The sequence below is a fragment of the Sabethes cyaneus genome, chromosome 1, assembly GCF_943734655.1.
Source record: "Sabethes cyaneus chromosome 1, idSabCyanKW18_F2, whole genome shotgun sequence".
In the NCBI taxonomy this organism is placed as follows: domain Eukaryota; kingdom Metazoa; phylum Arthropoda; class Insecta; order Diptera; family Culicidae; genus Sabethes; species Sabethes cyaneus.
In genome coordinates this window covers 50,486,299-50,504,719 of record NC_071353.1, presented here as the reverse complement: position 1 = coordinate 50,504,719, position 18,421 = coordinate 50,486,299, and the positions used below count along the sequence as shown (strand labels likewise).

At 44.6% G+C, this 18,421-nt stretch overlaps 3 protein-coding genes across 7 annotated transcripts; all 3 read left to right on the top strand.

The window, feature by feature from the left end:
* Window positions 1-4,877: 4,877 nt before the first annotated feature.
* Window positions 4,878-7,133, top strand: LOC128745665 (uncharacterized). Its single transcript, XM_053842744.1, has one exon. The coding sequence runs from the start codon at window positions 4,878-4,880 to the stop codon at window positions 7,131-7,133; it is 2,256 nt and encodes a 751-aa protein (XP_053698719.1).
* A 1,158-nt stretch (window positions 7,134-8,291) lies between these two features.
* Window positions 8,292-10,910, top strand: LOC128745664 (uncharacterized). Its single transcript, XM_053842743.1, has one exon. The coding sequence runs from the start codon at window positions 8,292-8,294 to the stop codon at window positions 10,908-10,910; it is 2,619 nt and encodes an 872-aa protein (XP_053698718.1).
* A 3,291-nt stretch (window positions 10,911-14,201) lies between these two features.
* LOC128744193 (uncharacterized) lies at window positions 14,202-16,093 on the top strand. Of its 5 annotated transcripts, none has more exons than XM_053841039.1 (3): window positions 14,202-14,487; window positions 14,945-15,300; window positions 15,386-16,093. In XM_053841039.1, exons 2-3 carry the CDS (start codon window positions 15,042-15,044, stop codon window positions 15,847-15,849), a joined length of 723 nt encoding a protein of 240 aa, XP_053697014.1. In that variant the 5' UTR covers window positions 14,202-14,487; window positions 14,945-15,041; the 3' UTR covers window positions 15,850-16,093. The 5 variants fall into 5 exon arrangements, with proteins under 5 accessions (XP_053697014.1, XP_053696997.1, XP_053697033.1 ...); XM_053841022.1 differs by having other exon boundaries at window positions 14,942-15,300; XM_053841058.1 differs by lacking the exon at window positions 14,202-14,487 and adding an exon at window positions 14,656-14,696 and having other exon boundaries at window positions 14,942-15,300.
* The last annotated feature ends 2,328 nt before the right edge of the window (window positions 16,094-18,421 follow it).

Below are 18,421 nucleotides of genomic sequence, written 5' to 3'. Positions count from 1 at the left end.
TTAAATCCCCAGCTTGCATTTCTTAATAATTGATTTATAATGCATTTTGAGATTATTATGTAACTTCTTCTAATGGTAGACTTCGGATGACAGACTGTTGAACACGGGTGAGACATATGATCGCATAAGAAGGTACCTATTATAGACTATAATAGTCTAAGAAAGAGAGTGCCCAAAACACAACGTGAAAATCATCATCGAAGATGCAAACGCGTAGATCGGGAGGGAGGAATTGTTCCGTCCAGTTATTGGAAGACGTAGCCTTCATCTGTCGACCAATGATAACGGTCTGAGGCTCATAAATTTTGCCGCGGCCAGAGGAACGGCCATCTGTTGCACCTACTTTCCACGTTTGAATATTCGATAACACACCTGGAGGCATCCAAATGGAGACTCTAGCTCTCAGATCGATCATGTCTTGATTGACGATCGACATTTTTCGGATGTTATCGATGTACGGTCTTTTCGGAGACCAAATATCGACTCCGACCACTATCTCGTAGTGAGTAAGATTCGCGCAAGGCTGTCGAACACGGCGAAAGCTCGCATTGAGAGGACGCTGCGTTTCAACATCCAGCGGTTAACGACAGACGGCGTAGCAGTGGAGTACGCCAGGAAGCTTGACCAACGAATCGCAGAACAGCAGGTAGAAGAAGAAGATATAAATGGGCTGTGGAGGAACATCCATGGTGCCATCGAAACAGCTGTGACAGAGGTGGTAGACACGACGCGTGGAAGACAGCGTAACAGCTGGTTTGATGCCCAATACCAGAGAGTGACAGATGAAAAGAACCAGGCCAGGAGTCGCATACTCACTACGGCAGCGCGTCAAAACAGAGAGAGGTACAGAGAGACTAGAGCTGCGGAAAAAAGAATCCATCATCTAAAGAGTACGAGGAGCACGTGCTCGCCGGCGCAGAGGAGCGATACGTCAGCAACGACACACGGCCTTTCTATAAAACGGTGAGATGCAGGAATTTTCCCGTGATAGTGCTGGCAACCTGCTTACCGACAAAACCGCGGTAGCAGCCAGGTGGAAGGAGCACTTTCAGACACTGTTGAATGGAAAGGTAAATGCGGAGTTCAGCAGGGACAGGATAGGATTGTAAGCGATGGTCATACTGTGGAGCCACCAACACAAGAGGAGGCTAAAAAGGCAATCAGTGAGCTGAAAAACGGTAAGGCTGCTGGGAAGGACGGTATCCCAGCTGAACTTCTAAAAGCGGGGAGCGAGGGGCTGTACGAAGCAATCCACCGGATCATTGTCAGGATCCGGGAGGAAGAACAAATGCCGGAGAAGTGGTTGGATGGCCTCATTTGCCCAATTTTCAAAAAGGGACATGGACTGGAGTGTAAAAACTATCGAGTAATTACTTACTTACTTACTTATGTGTCCATGTCCGCCGGTCCGGCAGAACAAAGGGATGAAATCAGAGATCTCCACTGCTGTCGGTTACCCGCCATGGCTTTTACCTGTCGCCAGGACAGGTTCTCGTCTACAGCCCGGATGTCGTCGGCTAAGCTCCGTCACCATGAGCCTCTGGGTCTGCCTCTTCTACGCTGTCCTTGTGGATTCCAGTCGAGTGCTTCTCTGCAAACCTCGTTCCCTCCTTTCCTCAAGGTGTGTCCGATCTACTTCTATCTACGATACGACACCGACGATAGAGTTCCTCATTGGATATCCAGTTATCAGGCCACCAGGCACGAATGATGTATCGCAGGCACCGGTTAATGAATACCTGAAGTTTTTGCGTTGTCTCCGCTGAGAGGAATTACATTGCTCAATTCTGCCTACAAAGTGCGTTCCCGTATCCTGTTAGCGGAGTCCTTCGTCGGCGAGTACCAAGCTGGTTTTCGTAAGGGTCGCTCAACGCCGGATCAGATGTCTACTCTGCGTCAGTTACTAGACAAGTTCCGGGAGTACAACTTGCAGACACACCATCTGTTTGTGGACTTTAAAGCGGCGTACGATTTAGTTAAACGAAATGAACTGTGGCAGATAATGCTAGAACATGGTTTTCCGACAAAACTAGTTACGCTGATTCGTGCGACGCTGGACGGATTCAAATCATGCGTTAGAATAGCGGGTGAGACCGCGGGTCAGGTCGCTATGGCATTTTTGTATTTATAGCATATTCGAGGATTTGCCTGGAATGTGTAAATGTGTCTAGTCGCCGGTAGTATGTAACCGTTGATAGTTTCCGTGCTTTCCGTGTAAATGGGATGAGCAGTCAGTGGAAACGAACGGCAGGACATCACGCTCGCAACCACACCGAGTATTGAATGGACTATTGGAGGTAGTAACAACCTGCTTCTGGCAGGTATCTAATAAAAATTCTAATAAATTTATCAGAAAATGTAAAAATCAGGTAAAAAGTACAAATCCTGCTTCATATGTCGGCAAACCGGCCTTTTTGCCGGTCAGGCCACCGGCTTTGCAAGTGAAAAACCGGTCGGGCCGGCCAAAAACCGGCCACTTGGCAACCCTATCTATACTTGGTGGCAAAATGGAAAATAGGGTGTGGCGCAGACGCATGAATCACGAGCTGTAGTACCAAGTAAACAAATATGCTGATAGTGAAGGTAGTGCAATATGGCAGGCTGCGGTGGGCTGGACACCCGGCCAGTATGCCCGACGAAAGAGTAGCCAAAATTATTTTCAGCAGAGAACCAGTAAGAGGCCGTAGACTCCAAGGTAGACCCCGCACCCGGTGGGTGCGGGCTGTCAAAGACGATGCACGTTCAGCTGGTGTTCGTGGGGATTGGAGAACGGCAGCCCAGGGCCGACGGTACTGGAGGACCATAATTCGTTCGGCGCAGGATCGGTAACGGACCGTTGCCACTTGTCGCAGCAGAAATCAACGAACTGTCCACCCTGCGTTAACACCGTTCCTGAAGGGTGATCGGCGGAAGTCGAAGCGTCGCTTCAACGTCAGTGACAGCGGTGAGTTCGCATACCCAAAACGTCAGATAAAATATATCATTTGTTCTCTTTTCTATAAAACGCTCGTGCAGTATAGACATGTTTTCCGTGATACGCTCCATTTGAGTTATCTTAAAATTATCTTAAATAAATACTTAAAATTAGTTGGCTTAAAGCTAGAAGTGCAAAAGTGAAACTTAACAAGAGACTTAAACTACTTAAAGGTAAAAATTACGAAGATTCTTACGATTTAAAATATAAACTTAATCAAAACTATGTAAAAAACAGGATCCCACGTGGCGTGGCTAAAGATAAAACTTATTACTATTGGCAACCTAAAAGGAAACTAAAATGTAAGTCTTATACTAAACTTAGAATTAACAAAACCTAAACTAACTTAGAACTAAAATTTTGTATAGATTTGAAGCATCAACTTATAATATACACGAAAGCTATCAATATAGTTTCTCCTTTTATTTGGCTGCGCCGACAAAACTTCAAATATTTTACATTGAGGTTAGAAGCAAGGACCTTGCTACTATTCGTTTATCATGGATGGACACAAAAGCGATGAATTACCCGCTGAGCGAGAGGACCACGAACAGATGAACTGTTTGAGTTGTCGACGACCGAACCACGTTGAGGACATGGTCCAGTGCGACCATTGCGACAAATGGCAGCATTACACGTGCGCCGGAGTGGATGATAGCGTAGCGAATCGATCGTGGGTGTGCGGCTTTTGTTCTACCCACCAGTACCATGACGATGTTGCTTCGGCAAGAAGCGGATCCAGTCGTTGCAGCGCTACATCGGATTTCTCGGTTTGCCTAATCAACCTGGTGGAAAGGCACCTGGTGGCGGAACGTGCTCGTGTAGAAATTGCGCTACAGCGGCGACATCTTGACGAGCAGCAGCAGCTCATCGATAATGTGCTTGGTCAGGAGACGACAGACAATCGTAGTGCCAGTGTTTTACCACAAAACCGCTGTGAAAAGGTGGCATCTCCAGCGCAGTGTAATCGCCCCTCAACTCCACCACCACCTGGAGCTCCCCGAGCGTCGTCCGTTCGTTCAGTGCCGTTGTCAGGTTCACCAAGATCAGCTGTACCACCCATGGTTTCAATTCCTTCTGCCGTGCTGGAATCATCTATTCCAAGATCTCGACAGAATACGAAAAATTCCCCCACCGATTCACGAGCTGCCCTTCTGGAACTCAGAAATCGTGTCGAGCAGTGCGAGAGGCGCGCCAGACCAACCTCTGAGCAGTTGTCAGCGCTGCAAGCCCAGTTGGAAGTATGTCGGAATTTGCTGGAAGGTTTTCAATCGAAAACAGACGCTGGTGTGCCGAATCAACCAGCGACTGCAAGCAACCCGGGAGAGGAGCTGCTACCAAAGATGCCGGCGAACAAACCGCGCTTGGAGAAGCAGACAGGAGCTATCCCGAAAACTCGCCGAACTGTACTAACTGTACCGGAAGATGGTTGGCATCAACATGAACGACGTGCTACAACCGGTACAGCGGAAGTTACCGATAATCGATCGAGGGAAGTGGTAAGCCAAGCAGGTTTGCCTTCGGTGAGTCAGACAGTCACATCGACTGAAATATTCCAAGACAATATGGAACCCCCAGGTAAGCGTCAAGCCTGTGATCAAATAAATGAATATACTGAATACCATTGCCCCACGACCAATAAATGTGGATTTACCCGAGAGCAGCAGCGAAATGTCGCGCGCCCGGAAGAATTTATTATATCTCCTATAGTACACCGAGAACAGCGACGAGAAACATTCGCGCACTCGGATGATCTGAAAGCTTTATTAGAATATTACCGTCAACCTGAACAACACCCGAGCGGTGAGCAAACGCGTGAAATTTCCCCGCGTATGGTTGATTCGTCTCAGCCCCCTCGTCAGTCAGAAAGTATACAAAAAACCAAGCGTATCCCCCCTCAAGGATGACTAGTGCTCCCACACAGCAGCAGCTAGCAGCTAGACAGTCTCTCGCAAAGGAATTACCTCGATTCTCCGGTGACCCCTCAGAGTGGCCGATCTTCATTTCGAATTACCACTACACAACTGAAGCTTGCGGTTTTTCGCAAGCTGAAAACATGCTTCGTCTACAACGATGCTTGACTGGCCCAGCTTTAGACACGGTTCGAAGTCGGTTGGTGTTGCCAGCGGCGGTTCCTCAAGTAATGGAGACACTGCGAATGCGCTTTGGAAGACCGGAGTTACTGATAAAAGCTCTACTGGATAAGGTTCGCGATATTCCAGCGCCTAAATCCGATAAACTGGAAGGACTCATTGAATTTGGAATGGCAGTGCAGACCTTATGTGACCATATCGAAGCAGCGAATGAACGCGCTCATTTATCGAATCCGTCCTTATTACAGGAACTCGTGGAGAAGCTTCCCCCGGAACAACGAATGACGTGGGCGAAGTACAAACGAGATTTCGAATGCGTCGATCTGAAAATCTTCGGCGATTATATGGCTTCTGTGGTACAGGATGCGATTAGTGTGGTTAGCTTGGAGTCGATGAACAGGAAGCAAAATGCGCGCGACCGTCCAAAGATGAAAGGATTTGTGAACGCTCATGCGGCTGGTGGCCCAGCTAGTTCGGAAGAAGCCTGGAATGAATCACGGGGATCATTCAAATCACTCACCTGCCTGAACTGCAACAAGAGTGGACACCGTGTGCGTGATTGCGATGCGTTCAAGGAATTATCGGTCGATAATCGCTGGAGGAGAATTCGCACATTACAGCTGTGCCAGAATTGCCTTTTTAATCATGGGCGACGAGCATGTCGGATACGTAAAACGTGTGATTTCGAAGGATGTTCATTCCGCCACCATCCACTCCTCCACTCTACTAGGGGTCCTCCACAGCCATCGAGGATACAAATAGCCGAAACCCATACACATCGTCACTCTACTTCATCTGCGTTGTTTCGGATCATTCCAGTAACGCTGTACGGAAAGCGCGGATCGATCAATACATTCGCATTCCTGGATGAGGGATCGGACATGACGCTGGTGGAGAACGATGTGGCTACGTCGCTTGGTGTAAGCGGAACTCCCCGTCCTTTGTGCCTGCGATGCACTGGTGATACCTCACGAATGGAAAAGGGCTCGCAGCAGATTACCATCGAAATTGCTGGGACTGGACAGAGCCAGCGACACAAATTAGTCAACGCAAGGACCGTCGACAATCTTGGACTTCCTTGCCAAAGTTTCCAAATAGAGGAAGCTGTAAAATTACATCCGCATCTAACGGGCATCCCTATCGACAGCTATTGGAATGCTAAGCCTAAGATTCTCATAGGCGTTGACAACTTACGGCTAGCACTCCCACTCAAAATACGAGAAGGCAACAGCGCGGCTCCAGTGGCGGTAAAAACTAGGCTAGGCTGGTGCGTCTACGGCCCACGAGGAAGTGGTAATCGTGAGTCTTACAACTTCCACGTTAGTAAATGTGGCTGCGACGAGGAGCTCCATGGAACAGTAAAACAATTCTTTGATACCGAAAACGTTGGAATTGGTCCGACGGGGACTCTCCTTACGGAACAGGAGCAACGAGCGCTGACGGTAATGGAAACTACTACTCGACGTGTGGCAGACCGGTTCGAGACGGGATTGGTATGGAAAGAGGATCAGGTGGAATTCCCAGATAGTTATCCCATGGCCGTGCGACGTCTAGAATGCTTGGAACGCCGAATGAATCGCGACCCGGAGTTGAAGGAGAACCTTCATCGTCAAATACGCGAATACGAGGCGAAAGGTTACGCGCACAAAGCTGCGGCAGCGGAACTTGAATCCGCTAACCACAGGAGGAAATGGTATTTACCAGTAGGAGCAGTGACAAACCCCAAGAAACCGGGGAAGACCCGCATTGTGTGGGATGCGGCCGCGAAGGTAAAAGGCGTATCCCTGAATAGCACACTGTTGAAGGGCCCAGATCAACTTTCCTCGTTACCAGGTGTTCTATTACGCTTTCGATTGTACAGGGTGGCAATAAGCTCAGATGTTCAGGAGATGTTCCACCAGATCAGAATTAGAAATGCAGATAAGATATCTCAGCTGTTCTTATGGCGCAGCGATCCGTCCGAGAAGCCTGCGGTCTACATGATGGATGTCGCTATATTCGGAAGCACCTCCTCGCCAGCCTCGGCGCAATTCGTAAAGAATCGAAACGCTGAACAACATTCGTAAAAGTATCCTGAGGCAGCGAAGGCGAATATTCACGACCACTATGTGGACGATTATCTTGCAAGCTTTAGCTCAGTGGAAGAAGCAGCGAAGGTAGCCAGAGATGTGAGATACGTACACGGCAGCGCCATTGGCGTAGCTAGAGGGGGTGCCTGGGGTACTAGGCCCCCTCCAGAAATCTGTAGGCCCCCTCCAGAAATTTTCCCCATTGGAATTTTAAAACCGAAAAAAAGTTCAGTGTACATGTTCCCGCTGCGTAGATATTTTCTTCTTCACTAGCCTAGCCTAGTAACCACCCTGAGTCATGCTGTTTCAAGTAGTCGTCTCCATTCAACTCCAGCTTGGGCCACTCGTCGCCAATTTCCCAGTCTCAGAAGTCGCAAATCACTTTGGACCTGGTCGACCCATCTTGCACTTTGAGCCTCCCTGTTCCTGATACTGGAGCAGTTGTACTGTTGTGATACTGTTTTCGTTGCGCTATAGCCTAATGACTTTCGCCACCTGAAAATGGCAATCTCTCCAAATAGGGCTTGCAGCTCGTGATTCATACGTCTCCGCTACTCTTCGCTTTTAGTTTGTACACCACCATATATCGTCCCCAGTACTTTCCCGCTCGAACAGGGAAAGGGCGCGTGCCGTCCGCGGGAAGCACGCGCTTGTTTCCTTCGAGTCTCTTTCTTTCATGTATTTTGTCTTCAACGCATTTATGTTTAGCCCACTCCTCTTAAATTTCGCTTTCATCGGATCACACCCTCTAGTTGGATGCCGTCACATTGTCTCAACCTTCACCGTGTCTCAAAGGAATTCGAAAGTATCGCCGAGATGCACACGAAACGCATCACTCGATCCAAAGCTCGGATCAGTTGTAGCAAATCGTGTCCGTGCATTATCTGCCATAGCTGGTCTCGATCGACTGTATCGTATGTTGCTTTGAAATCAATAAAGATGTGATGCGTAAACACGTTGTACTCCCAACATTTCTGCAAGATCTGTGGGATGGTAAACATCTGGTCCGTAATTGCGCGGGCCCTCATGAAACCCGCCTGGTATTTCCCTACAAAACGTTGTACTATCGGTGGCGGTCGGAGTAACAAGATGAATGAAATTTTTTTTGGAAGGCACCCCCTAGGCCCCCTCCAGGGAACTTTCCTAGCTACGCCAATGGGCAGCGCCGGATTCAAACTGCACAACTGGCGATCAAACAGCGACACGGTATTGAGCAAGTTGGGAGAAACTCAACCTGAAGCAGATAAGCAACTGAAGCTCATTGAAACTGGGAAAACAGAAAGAGTACTTGGCATGCTGTGGTGCCCTTCCAGTGATGAACTAAGTTTTTCGACAACGATGAGTGAGGAAGTTCAAACACTAATTCGCACAGCTACGCGCCCAACAAAGAGGCAGGTCCTACGATGCGTGATGACGCTATTTGATCCGTTAGGCTTGTTCTCGCCGTTTATTATCCACGGCAAGGTTTTGATTCAGGACTTGTGGCGAGAAGGTACAGAATGGGACGAGCAAGTTAGCGACGAAGTTTATATGAAGTGGCAGAGATGGATTCAGATGATCGACCATATAACCGACATCCGAATTCCCAGGTGCTACTTCAGCGAGGCCACCCGAGCAACGTACCAGGATTCTGAAGTACACGTATTCGTAGACGCCAGCGAGGTAGCGTATTCTTGTGCGGTCTATCTGCGCACATTCTCCAAGAATGGCTCTCCGCAGTGCAGTTTAATTGCTGCTAAATCAAAAGTCGCTCCATTGAGACCATGGTCCATTCCCAGATTGGAGCTGCAGCCATGTGTACTAGGCACAAGATGGGCGAAATTCATCCTAGAGCAACTCGAAATTCAAGTATCCAGGGTTCTCTACTGGACAGATTCCAGAACAGCACTATCTTGGATCAAGTCCGATCCACGAAACTATCGACAGTTCGTCTCCTTCCGAGTAGGCGAGATCCTGGAATCGACAACGTCAGCTCAATGGCGATGGGTACCGACAAAGTCCAACCCGGCGGACGAAGCAACGAAATGGGGAAGCGGCCCATACTTCAACAAGAATAGCAGCTGGTTTACGGGACCCCGCTTTCTACAACTTACAGAAGAAGAATGGCCACGGGTCAAAGATCCAGTGACCGCCACTACAGAAGAAAGTCGTGTCTCGGTTCTGCATCACAGGGCCTTCGAACCAGCTATAGATTTCGAGCGGTTTTCCTCTTGGGATAGACTGCAACGCGCCACCGCCTACGCGCTGCGATTCCTGCATAATACGTCCAAGAAACAGTCGAAATACTCCGGAGATTTGCAGCAGGAAGAACTTCAAGCAGCGGAAGAAACCATCTTTAAGCAAGTGCAGCGGGAGGCCTATGCAGATGAAGTTGCGGCATTATTGAAAAAAGCAGCGAACGAACCAGGGCAAGGTGCCATCGGGAAGAACAGTTCCATTTACCACTTAATGCCAATGTTGGATGAACATGGTTTGCTGCGCGAGCGCGGCAGGATCGAGACTGCGAAAAGTTTTGTTTACGAAGTGCGACATCCTTTGATCCTTCCGAGAAGACACCGTGCTACTGAACTCTTGGTAAATCGCTACCATCGCTACTATCGTCATGGAAATGCGGAGACAGTTGTCAACGAGATGCGCCAGCTATACACTATTCCTAGGCTTCGCTTGGTAATAAAGAAGGCGAAACGTGATTGCAATTACTGTAAGCTTCGTCAAGCACGACCAACAGTCCCACCGATGGCGCCTCTTCCAGTAGCACGCCTGGCACATCATGAACGACCCTTCACCTACACAGGGCTAGATTACTTCGGACCACTACTGGTAAAATTGGGGAGATCCAACGTCAAGCGCTGGATTGCGCTTTTCACTTGCCTGACGGTACGAGCCGTCCACCTTGAAGTCGCCTACACGCTATCAACAGAGTCATGCATCTCGTGCGTTCGTCGTTTTGTGGGTCGCCGGGGACCGCCAGCGGAATTCATCAGTGACAACGGTACAAATTTCCAGGGAGCTGAGAGGGTACTGCAGGATCAGATAAACCTGGGACTATCCACAACTTTCACTAGTGCCAGCACAAAGTGGAATTTCATACCACCGGGAGCACCACACATGGGTGGCGGCTGGGAACGCTTGGTACACTCAGTCAAAGCGGCTATGGGTGACGCATATGCCGAAGGAAAACTAGACGACGAGGGGCTGCAGACACTGGTCGTGGAGGCTGAATACATGGTCAACTCAAGGCCGCTGACGTATCTACCTCTCGAGTCGGAAGAGGCAGAAGCGCTCACACCAAACCACTTCCTGATGCTGAGTACGAACGGGGTAAAAAGACCGGACGAAGAAGGGAAGATGTTAGCTCTAGAACAATCCAACGAACTGGTCCGTCGAAAGATACTTATAAGATCTTGGGATATCATTCAACGCCAATTAGAGGTATTTTGGCAACGTTGGCTAACCGAATATCTGCCGGTAATTCGTCGACAAGGAAAATGGTTCAGTGAAACACGAGAGCTAGATACTGGCGATTTGGTAATGGTCGCAGACCCAACGAAGCGTGGCGGATGGGAACGAGGGAGAATCGTCCGCACAATCCAACATCCAGATGGTCGCAGCCGGCGAGCGATTGTAAAGATCGGTACAAAGACCCTGGTTCGACCGGTGTCACGGCTGGCCTTGCTCGACGTAAGAGAGAAGAGTGAAGTTCCAGAGGACTCCGGACTACACCCGGGGGAGACTGTCGCAGCAGAAATCAACGAACTGCCCACCCTGCGTTAACACCGTTCCTGAAGGGTGATCGGCGGAAGTCGAAGCGTCGCTTCAACGTCAGTGACAGCGGTGAGTTCGCATACCCAAAACGTCAGATAAAATATATCATTTGTTCTATTTTCTATAAAACGCTCGTGCAGTATAGACATGTTTTCCGTGATACGCTCCATTTGAGTTATCTTAAAATTATCTTAAATAAATACTTAAAATTAGTTGGCTTAAAGCTAGAAGTGCAAAAGTGAAACTTAACAAGAGACTTAAACTACTCAAAGGTAAAAATTACGAAGATTCTTACGATTTAAAATATAAACTTAATCAAAACTATGTAAAAAACAGGATCCCACGTGGCGTGGCTAAAGATAAAACTTATTACTATTGGCAACCTAAAAGGAAACTAAAATGTAAGTCTTATACTAAACTTAGAATTAACAAAACCTAAACTAACTTAGAACTAAAATTTTGTATAGATTTGAAGCATCAACTTATAATATACACGAAAGCTATCAATATAGTTTCTCCTTTTATTTGGCTGCGCCGACACCACTAAAGTAAAGTAAGCAAGTATAGTCTAAGAAGGGCGGGTGTGCAAAGAGGGTCAGAATATGGAAGCTACGAGAATAGAGCTTATCATAAACTCGACCAGCAAAACGAAGTACATATGAAGGTTAACAAGGAGCGTGAAAGCCCTTCGGGTATTTGTGCTGCGGTTGTAATTTTGTGGGAATATTATTGTCAATTGCAAAGAAAATTGTACCATCCAAAGTGCGATATCGCTCATAAAAGTGCTATTTTGCATTAAATCGTTTCGGTATCTTCGGCATACTTTTTCGTTATCTTCCAAGCAATAAGTGCGCCGAAGATACCGAAACGATTTAATGCAAAATAGCACTTTTATGAGCGATATCGCACTTTGGATGGTACAATTTTTTTGCAATTGACAATAGATATGTAACAATAAATTGAGCCATGAGATAAAAAGAGCGATAGCAACTACGAACATGGCTTTCTACGGATTGCATAATGAGCTAAGGATCCGTAGTCTGCAAAGCCGTAAAAACTACACTCAAAATAATTTTCACGTCGAAATTACGTGAAAAGTTATGTGATTATTTTCCATCTAACTTTTCCCGTACTATTTACGTGAATTTAACGTAGTTTGCATTAGTATGCGTGCATTTACGTGGAAATCAGGTAGATGTTATTGTATTTTCCAATAATGTTCAACTGAAAGTCACGTAACTCCCTGTAGAGAAATTTACGTGATTTTTCACGTGGAAAGAACGTGTGGATTATTTTGCACACTCTATAACAAACTAATTGTTCAGGTACTCACTCCCAATGAGGTTTAAAAAGGTGTGGCAGATGAAGACATTTGATGGTATTGGTAGCAAAAAATCAGAAAACTACGTCAAACTACAAAAACAAACCGCATCGGACAATGGGGTTTGTTTTTGAAGTTTGACGTCATGCTTCATCGTGATTGGTCGATTTACGATTTCACCCTCAGCATGATGAAATTTCTTCATTGCACTAACACCACTTAACCAACATTGCCATACCTGTATATACAGCCTGAATTCGTTAATTGGGCCACGACTGCACTCTAGCTGATTCGCTAATTGGGCCGACTGACAGTTGTTAGAAATTTCTAAACTCGAAAATTCCATACAATTTTGACATTCAAGTTGTCACATAGCCCAATTAGCGAACACCCAATTAACGAACCGCCCAATTAACGAACCACCAATTAACGAAACTTTGCTGTATCACATTGACTCACTCCTACATTTATATATACAATGTTACCCCTTTTCACCCTATTGGTGGTGATTATGCTCGATCAGGAAACGTTCAAAAAGAGGAGACCGTATCACGGTATACACCGACACTAGGATTGGGCAAAATTGCCGAAAGTATTGATAATTGAATATCAATATCAAATCCGCCGCTTTATCGATACCGTCGATATATCGTCCGTGAAGCATCGATATTAGATTTATCGATACTATTTAGGGCGGCATTCTGGGATTAGGAAATGCTACACAAAAAAGGGATTCATAAAAATTAATCAATAAAAACAAAGAGAGCAAAGAGAGTGCCCCCAAAACACGCACGCAACGCATCACTCGCTCCAGTGCAGCTCTATTTCGGACACGTCGCTTTGTACGGAAAACCTCACTTGTGCACCACCTACCACAGCTGTTCGCGCCCGACTGAATCGTACGTTACCCCGGAATCCACAAAAATATGATGGATTGCACTCCCGACACATCTGGATGACTTGCCGAAGAGTAAAAATTTGATCCGTAGTAACACCTCCATCAGGCCCACTTGGTACTCCCCTTCGAACTCTCCTGCCACCGGGGATAGACGACGCAACAAAATCTGGATGAGTACCCTGTTGGTTGCTTTGACCAGCGTTACTCTGCGGTAATTACAGCAATCTATCCGATCACTCTTTCAGTAGATGGGACAAACCACTCCCTCAATCCACTCATTCGGCAGCCCTCTCTCAAACTCAGGGGTTTCAGGGAACCATCCAGTGAGGTGTCGTTGCTGGCGGTTCTTGGCCATTCCTGCAGAGCTCCGCCGGGAGTTGCTCCTTTCCGGTTCTAGCTCTTCTAGATTTCTGTCCCACCACTGCCACTTTCATCGCTATTATGGCGCGTGAAAAGCTGGAAAGTCTTTGGTAATGCCGTTAACACCCAATACTACTCTCTGTGCTAGTGTGCTCTCTGGTCAGTTCTGAATTACTGAAAATCGCGTATCGTATGCACTTACTGTTCAATAAGTAAGTGACTTCAACATGTAAGTGACATTGTTCAAGGTTTTGCATAAGTGTCAATTCCAATAAAGTAAATTTGAGAATAAAGCTTAGCTATGTGAAAAGAAAAGAGTGCGAAAAAATCCTTAAAATTTTGCTTTCTTGAGCATTTTCTGGCCTAGTTTTAGCCTATATTTTTTCAGCTGCATATCCCGCTTTATCAAAACAGTATCGGGGTGAAATTATCGATTTATCATAATATCGACGTCGCAAGTATCGATAAAATATATCGAAATATCGGCCTTCGAGTATCGATATCGCGGGTATCGATAAGGTATCGCCCAATACTAACCGACACACCGTATACAAACACATAGCCTATCAAACTAGACATGACGATTGTGCGTTTTTCGATTTTTCCGTTTGTACAAAAGGTTAGGCTCTTATGTATGTGTGTGTACGTTTACGATCATTTGCTTGCTCTCTTCTGTTTACCTGAAACGAGCACCAGCAAGCATTGCCAGCGACAGGCCAGGTGCTGCATCTGCGATACTGGACACTGGAGTGTGTTGATCTTTCATCATCGATCGCACTGTTGAAAAGTGAAATTCCACGATTCGCATAAGCAAATCCTCCTATAATGAACATCTAAATTAAACAATTATATCCGCGAAACGTTACCGATCATTATTGCCGATCGTACAGTGTACGGGAAGCAACAGGGGAGGTCAGCCGCAATAAACAAAAAAGGTTAATTGCTGTGTGAATTTGCAGTGGGTTGAAAATTCAAGAACTGTCCTGCAGATAGGTGGCAAACATCAGGTAAGTATAAGTGGTGTTTAGAGAGCGAATAAAAAGGAGGTTCTCTATTGGAATTTTTACGATACAATAAACACATAAGGAGTTCTTGATCAGTAGTGGTAGTTGTTGCAGTGTTGAGATCTCTGAATTGTGTCACTAAAGCCACTTTTCGTATGACATATTCACCATATTCATGACACAGGTGACGTTGGTGACAGCTTGATCGAGACGTAAGTACACAATAAGTGATCCAGCCCAAGTCGCGTTTATACGATCATTAATTTTTATGCTGAAAGCTAATTTTTTTCCGCATAGGGCTAGCATAAATATTTTGTTTAAAAACAAGTCCACTTTCACGGTGAAAAAGGTTGGTCGTCTGGTTTCCTAGCGAAGTCTTTTTAGAAACTTGTTCGATTATTTCGTGTTTCATTTGCTTTTCAAAATTGTAAACTATCCCATCTAATTGTTCTTTCAGCAGAGCATTCGACTCATTTTGGTTAGTTGGCATAATGCCTAAAAAGCTTCCGACCACCCCAGTAGGCATCGCAAAGTGGAACCAGGATTGGAAATAACGTATGCGACAGACAGTTTTTACCACAAAAGCACTGCGATACAAAATGAGTCTCAAAACAAGAGGAATTGTATTTGCTACCTTTTTCGGTAGTTGCTTAATCGTAGGCTTTCTAGTGGCCGCTCTCACCACCGATAACTGGGTGCAATCCAGCGCTAAAAGGTACAATTCAACTGAATCGCAAGGCCGTATAAATTTCGGGCTATTCAGCGGTCAAAAACATCTCAACGTTGCGTACGGTTGGCGCAGACATGAGGTCAACAGTAAGTATATATATTTTATCCTTCATTATTGTTCGAAGCAGATAGAACGATATTGAATCTAATGACTGACATATTGTTTTGATAGTTTTGGCGGTACTTCAGGATGAACCGGATGTGATGAGCTACTGGTTGTGGCTTGGAACAACAATTGGAGTTGGACTCGGTGCGCTAAGCGGAGCTGTAGGAGCTATAGCATCTGTCCTGAAGTCATCGTCGGCATCGAAGAAAACAGGCACAATACTGGTGTTGTTCATCAGTAACTTTTTATCCGGGATATCGCAGGTTCTTTCGTTCATTTGTTGGTTGTTACAATTTATTCAATACCTGAGAAATAACGTATTGATTGCGGAGGACCGGAACAACAATTGGTATAGTACGGGATTGGCTGCCCTAGGTACTAGCTTCTACTTAGTGGTGGCAGGATTTATAGTGGTAATCATAAACCTTGTGTTACTGACTGTGGCCGTGAAAATGGAGAAGCGAGAGCGGAATCGCATGCTAGAGCCTCAGACCGATGAGAAGACGCAAGGCGCAATTATGCTATACTAAAAAGCTGCTAGGACGTTAACGCTCAATCATTCGAATAGATATGTAATTCTGCGGTATCCAGTTACAACACAAGTGTTGTAGTTTTTTACTTAAATCGAACAGAAATGCACCAACTGCAAACAAAACTCATGTTAGCCATACTTTGGAACTAAAGAGAATTTTTTAAGTATTTAGAATTAAGCGAAGTTTACGAAAATAATATGTAAATCGTGGAAATTAGTATTTCTTACCTTTTTGAATCCATTAAGAGATAATAAATTTTTCTTTCTTTTCAAGTATGCTTTTTTATTATTAAGTAACGTTACGATGAGGTAAAAATTTCTTTCGAAGAATTAAGTGAATAAATTAAACATTTATCGATTGTTCAGGAAACGATATTACGGAATGAGAATTTCATAGCCGTAATTGGCCAATGCATCTCGTGTTGGCAAATAGTCTTCCTACTCCCGCGGAATTTTAAAAAATCCTTTAGTTTGGATCTAGCTTCCTGATAGGAGTCGTCAACTGCAGTACCAGACAATATGATATATATCTTAGTAACACTTGTTGCAATCGCAAAGGGTATTTTCGACCATTCCAATATGTGCGTCATGACCATTGCAGCCATAATAAAATCTTTTGAAAATCCACTGGGTTTAAACCAGGGACTAAAAGCAAAGCCTTGGGCTTATACATACATCTTTCTAAGACTTGACCCTTCTTTAGCGACAGACTTCACAGCCAGCTGGTAGAGTACAGGACAGCTACTGGGCTAGTGCAACAATCCTACTAACTCTAAACTAAACCAGGAAGTAATACAAACATTTGGAGCTCTATGATTTGCTATGGCAAGATAGGGTAGGAAGGGGCAAGATGACCACCCTTCCAAAAAACGTTATATACGCTATAAAGGTATATAATTAGTAACCGTACGTGTAAATAAACACTACATCTAACAATAATTCAAACAATTACAAAAATAAAATCATTGAACTCTTCGATAACCATAAAAAATAGATCGATGATTAAAAATACTACATTTATTATAAGATTGCGCAGCCATAAAATAAGGTTTTAATCATGATTTAAAAAAAATTTCATCTAACGAAAGAGTTATCGTGGCATTGATTTTAGTAATGAATCAGATGTTGATATTGCCGCAATTATGCAGATAACGTATTTACAAATTGCTTTTAAAAAATACATCTACTTGCGGGGCAAAATGCGCACCGCTTTATAGACCAAGATTGCTACCCTGAATTGCATAACCATAACCTTAATTCAGCAACAATCGCTGCATAAAATATTTGTAATGGAATAAACCTGCATATTTATTTGTTTTCGATAAAAATACATTATTTAACATATTGTCATATTGTCTAATAATGACCACCGAGGAATACGTACATTCAATGAACAACTTTTTTATGGTTATAACTAAACACTCCAAATTATTCAAATAATGTTTAAAATAGTTTATGACCAGCTTGAATCCATAATATTTATTATTTAGATTATACGTGAAATACAATGAAGGTTTAATAGCTTTTGGAAAGGATGATCATCTTGCCCCGCAGGTTGCAAAAATTCCCAAAAATCGAAGAATTTTTGCTCGTGAATATTTGATATGCGTTATAACTTTTAGCACCCAATATGCATACAGGTTATAGAAAAGACTGTAAAAGATAACGTAGCGAGGGTTTTGAGCCTTTTGCTGTAGATTTCTTCGGATATATTGATTGTGAGCTTAAGGTGGGCATCTTGCCCCGTGCTACCCTACTCATCGTAAGTTATCTCATTACCGGGAATTCGACAATGAGCAGGAATCCATGTATGTAATGTGGATTAGTGTTGTTTGTGCAGAGTATGGTTGATGGGTGATAGGTGATGGATATTTCATCTGAAAAGTAGCATGTGTGAATTTCGCACGACTTAAGGGTATCTAATAACTTTAAGCTGTCCGAGAAAATATAATATTGACCAGAAGGTAACGATTCTATTCAGTTAAGGGTGTATTATATTACCGTCAATTCGGCTATGTAAACAGAGCAGAAGCTTCATGAACTGTAGAAAGAATTATAAACATTAAAGTTAAAGGAACCATTGTCGCTCGATATTCCTATGCAAGATTTTTTTTTATCGACATGATTATAAGACGCTTAGGAAAACATCTGAAGGCCGCAGAGAAAATTGCTAAAGGACGAAGATATACAGGGCTATCATATACCTAAACCTTCATAGATAAATCAAACGTAGCATTTGGAGGCTGGAGAAGCGGTAAGTAGGGGATGGGAGCGTCAGAAATTCACAGTAATAGTAATTTCTTATTTGGGCTTTTATGGTAATTTTTCGAAGTTTGAATTTATTTGCGGATTTAATACTTCGCAATGTATCAAGAATCGAAAAGATAGTTCATAAAATCAAAAAGGCAGTAGAAGAACCCGTGCCAGAAACTCTAAACTCATCGTGTGGATGGAATAGAAAGAGGGTGATTGAGCGTAAGAAATTTACGGAGTACACTACTATTTCTGCTTTTTCTAGAGAGAATTCTATACCTAGCCTGTCCTGTATGCCCAGATGGACATCTTGTTTA